The sequence below is a fragment of the Mastomys coucha genome, unplaced genomic scaffold (assembly GCF_008632895.1).
Source record: "Mastomys coucha isolate ucsf_1 unplaced genomic scaffold, UCSF_Mcou_1 pScaffold20, whole genome shotgun sequence".
NCBI classification, from domain to species: Eukaryota; Metazoa; Chordata; class Mammalia; order Rodentia; family Muridae; genus Mastomys; species Mastomys coucha.
In genome coordinates, this window is record NW_022196903.1 from 114427426 (window position 1) to 114431955 (window position 4530).

Genomic DNA, 4530 nt, shown 5'->3' on the forward strand with positions numbered 1-4530 from the left:
TATATATATATATATATATATATATATATATATATATATATATATATGCACTGTAGCTATATTCAGACACACCAGAAAAGGGCATCCAATTTCATTACAGATGATTGTGAGCCACCATGTGGTTGCTGGGATTAGAATTCAGGACCTCTAGAAGAGCAATCAGCACTCTCAACCCGCTGAGCCATCCCTCCAGACCTCCATTTACATTTCTAAGATTGATACCCTGAGCCCTTTCCAAGGTTGAGATGTGCAGGTTGACATCCATGCCCATAAAATCATATGACAAGGGCAGGGCAGCTGCAGGGTTTGAGCTCTCAGAAGACAAGGTCACTGCACAGCAACTCTGACTTCCTACTCCTGGTTCCACCAGCTTGGAGGCCAAGCCTTACGTACATATGCATGTGTGCTTTGTCAGTTTGGCCATTAACCACTTCTCCTAAGATCAAAACAACTTCGTGCGTGCACGAAGACGTGTGTGTGTGTGTGTGTGTGTGTGTGTGTGTGTGTGTGTGTGTGTGTGTGTGTGTGTGTTTTATTCCCTATAGGCTATTACAATTTCTCTGACATAAAAATACTAAGATGGGATTATGGCAGACAGTGGGTGGGAGGTTGTCTGGATTTTTCTCCATTTGGGGTGTGTGTGTGTGTGTGTGTGTGTGTGTGTGCGCGCGCGCGCGCGCGCGTGTGCAGTGTCCAGGACTCTCCCTAATTTCTCCTTCCTTCCGGCTCTCTCTCCAGACTGATGCCTGCTCCGGCTTGCAGGGCTTCCTGATCTTCCACAGTTTTGGTGGGGGCACAGGCTCTGGCTTCACTTCTCTGCTGATGGAACGCCTTTCCCTTGACTATGGCAAGAAGTCCAAGCTGGAATTTGCCATCTATCCAGCCCCCCAGGTCTCCACAGCAGTGGTGGAGCCTTACAACTCCATCCTGACCACACACACCACCCTGGAGCACTCCGACTGTGCTTTCATGGTGGATAACGAAGCCATCTACGACATCTGCCGCAGGAACCTGGATATTGAGCGCCCCACCTACACCAACCTCAACCGCCTCATCAGCCAGATTGTGTCCTCGATCACTGCCTCTCTCCGTTTTGATGGAGCCCTCAATGTGGACCTCACGGAGTTCCAGACCAACCTGGTACCATACCCCCGAATCCACTTCCCGCTGGTCACTTACGCCCCCATCATTTCTGCTGAGAAAGCCTACCACGAGCAGCTGTCGGTGGCAGAGATAACTAGCTCTTGCTTCGAGCCCAACAGCCAGATGGTGAAGTGTGACCCACGTCATGGCAAATACATGGCCTGCTGCATGTTGTACCGTGGTGATGTGGTACCCAAGGACGTGAATGTCGCCATTGCTGCCATCAAGACCAAGAGAACTATTCAGTTTGTTGATTGGTGTCCCACAGGCTTCAAGGTGAGAGCTGATGACTTGGGGTTGAGAGTGTTCTGGGGATGCAGAGGAGATTAGTGGGGATTGGAGAGAAGGAATCTTGGGAGCTTCTGGCTTTTCATGATAATGCAGGAAGATGACTTAAAGCAAATCCAACAATGATTTCATTCAGCTTTGACTGACTGTTCAGCTGTTGAAGGGTGGTCTGCTTAAGCCACTTTAGAAAGGATAGACTTTGCTGCTATTTATGATTAGTTAACTATCCTTGATTTTTTTTTTTAAGTGGGGGACTTGAATCTCAATGCCTTGAGGACTTGCAATTCATTTTAATTTGCCTAAAAGAAAGTTCAATGGATATTTTACACTTCTAGGTACATTTTAAACATTAGAGCCAACCACGTGATTCAAATTGCTAGAGAGGCATAATTCTTTCTTTGAACAGAAGATGCATATTCCCAATATATGATAAAAGTTAACTATTTGCCTTGTACGTCTTATTCTGCTTAGAGTAATACGAAGGGGGTTTCTAGTCTTTCTGTGACTGAGTCCTGGTAGTTGTGAAGTCCTGCCTTTCTCCCCTCCCATCAGCTGTGCTGCTCCTGCAGAGCAAGGGGACACAGCTTCCTGCTCACCACTCCTCTCCCTGTGACTCGCACACCGACTTTTCCTTCCTAGATGCTCTCTATGCTTCTGTGGCAGTTTGGCCATTCTTGCCAAAGCAGCCAAGGTTGTCTGAACATTAGAATTCATTTTTTTTAATTGAAATATCAATATAAGCTGATGAGGAAGAAGAAAAACCGAGAGACCTGTGGGGAGAGTGGGGTGATGAACAAACAGAGAGGATGCCCTCTCCTCTATTGTAAACTTGCTCTGAGATCCCCTCTGAAAAGACGAGTTAGTTGGTAGTTGCTTTTCAGGAAGGCGCCAGCCAGCAGGATCCATATTGCTAAGCTTCACCTGTTGACATTCTCCCCAGAGGTATTTGTCCCCAACTTGACTCAGGTCTTTGATGTCACTATGGATGGGAAGAGAGCCCTATGCTGGCCAGAGCCACACCAGCAAAATACACGCACGGCATGGCAAACGATATTTCTTTCATATTCGTGGCCTGCTGCTTGTTTCTCAGCCGCGTGCCTTACAGTCAACAGTAGCTGGGAACAAGTTTTAAAGCAATGAATCTAAGAGGCTGGCAGTTTAAGCACACTATTGGCCAGGGATATATGTTAACTTTGTGCAATATCTTGATTCCTTGTGTCCTACAGAGGCCGTCCAGTTTCCTACAATTCTTGGTCGGGCTTTGGTTTGGGGCTTTCATGGGGAGATTTCTAGGGCTGGAGCCCCACGGGAAGCCTCTCTCCCCATCCCCCAGTGTGCTGCAGATCTTGAGGTTGGCTTGCTTCCATGTAACCTTTGACTTCTGTGGTTGGTGTTTCTGCTTTTTTTCTAAGAACACTGTTTACTAGAGACCTGGTCTATCCAGCAGTAACACCATCACTAAGGACCTTTGTAATTTACTGCTCTGGATTCTCCCTGCGACCTCTTCAGCAGCCCTTCACCCGGGCAGAGAGACTTCCCTAAAATTATTGCAAAAAGACCAAGAGGGGCATCAGATAAGCGTCTAGAAAGCAATATGCTTGGTGATAATAATGCAAGTTCTAGGGGCTGGAGAGATGGCTTAACTTGTAAAAGCACCGACTGCTCTTCTGAAGGTCCTGAGTCCAAATCCCAGCAACCACATGGTGGCTCACAACCATGTGTAATGAGATCTGATGCCCTCTTCTGGTGTGTCTGAAAACAGCTAAAGTGTACTTACATGTAATAAATAAATAAATCTAAAAAAAAAAAAAAGTAATGCAAGTTCTAGAAACTGATCTGCCTCTAACAGGGAAGGCATTTCCTGCTCCCTGCCCTTGAGAAAAACACGTGGGAAACCCCCTTTCATGGCACAGCTTCATTCACTGCGACTGCCAACTTGATAATTTCCACTATCATTTCCTCTGTTTACTAGCCTGTCCTTTATTTCTCCTCCAGCCGTTTGTTTCTAAGCCCTTGTGATGCTCCTGCCTCAGATTCATGGCACTGACATGACAGGCTCACACCACCATGCCCCTTCCCTTTCACTTTTATCCCCTTCCTCCCTCTCCTCCTCTTCTCCCCCACCCCCACACCTCTATGGCAGCATCCTTTAGATCTTCCCACATTCCCAACTTCCTTGTTCATTCGCCAGCTCCATCTTGCAGCCCCCACCCCATGCCCAGGTCTTGCTACCATAGCGTGTTACCAACAGATGTCCTGATGTTGTCTTTGGCGGACTCGAGTGTCATTCTGTGGCCTGTCTTCTTTCTTCCGCAGGTGGGCATCAACTACCAGCCACCTACTGTCGTGCCAGGAGGGGACCTGGCCAAAGTCCAGCGAGCCGTTTGCATGCTGAGCAACACCACAGCAATCGCAGAGGCCTGGGCTCGCCTTGACCATAAGTTTGACCTCATGTATGCCAAGCGGGCCTTTGTACATTGGTATGTTGGAGAGGGAATGGAAGAAGGAGAATTTTCTGAGGCCAGGGAGGACCTGGCTGCCCTGGAGAAGGATTATGAAGAAGTGGGGACTGATTCGTTTGAAGAAGAGAATGAGGGGGAGGAATTTTAAATATACACTTGCCCCATGACTATGTCTCTTTCTTTGTGTTGGTTCCACTCAGAGCATGCTGGGATCCCTTCCTAGCACTGTACTCAGACACACAGCTGCAGATGTGCCTACTTTCTCCTGTTTTCTCTTCTTAGAATGCTGTGCTCACTCTTCTGTGGAGGAAAAGGAAACCACAGGAAGAGAAAGTGACAGGCAGGTCTCTCAGCCCCAGCATCCTTCCTGTCCTACATAGAAAGGCCCCTGACTCCAGCCCCCAGGCAATGTGACCAGCCACAAAAGTACTGAGCACGCAGGGAATTCCCCCTGGAATAGAATATTTCATTACTGAAGAATGAAAGTGGGCAGGTCATAAATACAGTGTTAGGAATCTTAATTCTAGGTTAGACTGGGTAGCCTAAGACTGGGTAGCCCTAAGACAGAGCCTGCTGGTGGAAGAATGGGAACACACCAGCGAAAGCTCAGTCTGGGCAGATGCTGCAGAGAGGGGAC

General features: G+C 47.8%; 1 protein-coding gene across 1 annotated transcript in view; it reads left to right on the forward strand.

Annotated features, from left to right (window-relative positions):
* Tuba8 (tubulin alpha 8) overlaps positions 1 to 4060 on the forward strand; it is a 15809-nt gene extending 11749 nt beyond the window's left edge. The window contains exons 4-5 of the mRNA XM_031383276.1: positions 739 to 1419; positions 3748 to 4060. Coding sequence (XP_031239136.1) covers positions 739 to 1419; positions 3748 to 4041 — 975 coding nt within the window. The 3' untranslated portion in view covers positions 4042 to 4060. The remainder of the gene's footprint in view (positions 1 to 738; positions 1420 to 3747) is intronic.
* The last annotated feature ends 470 nt before the right edge of the window (positions 4061 to 4530 follow it).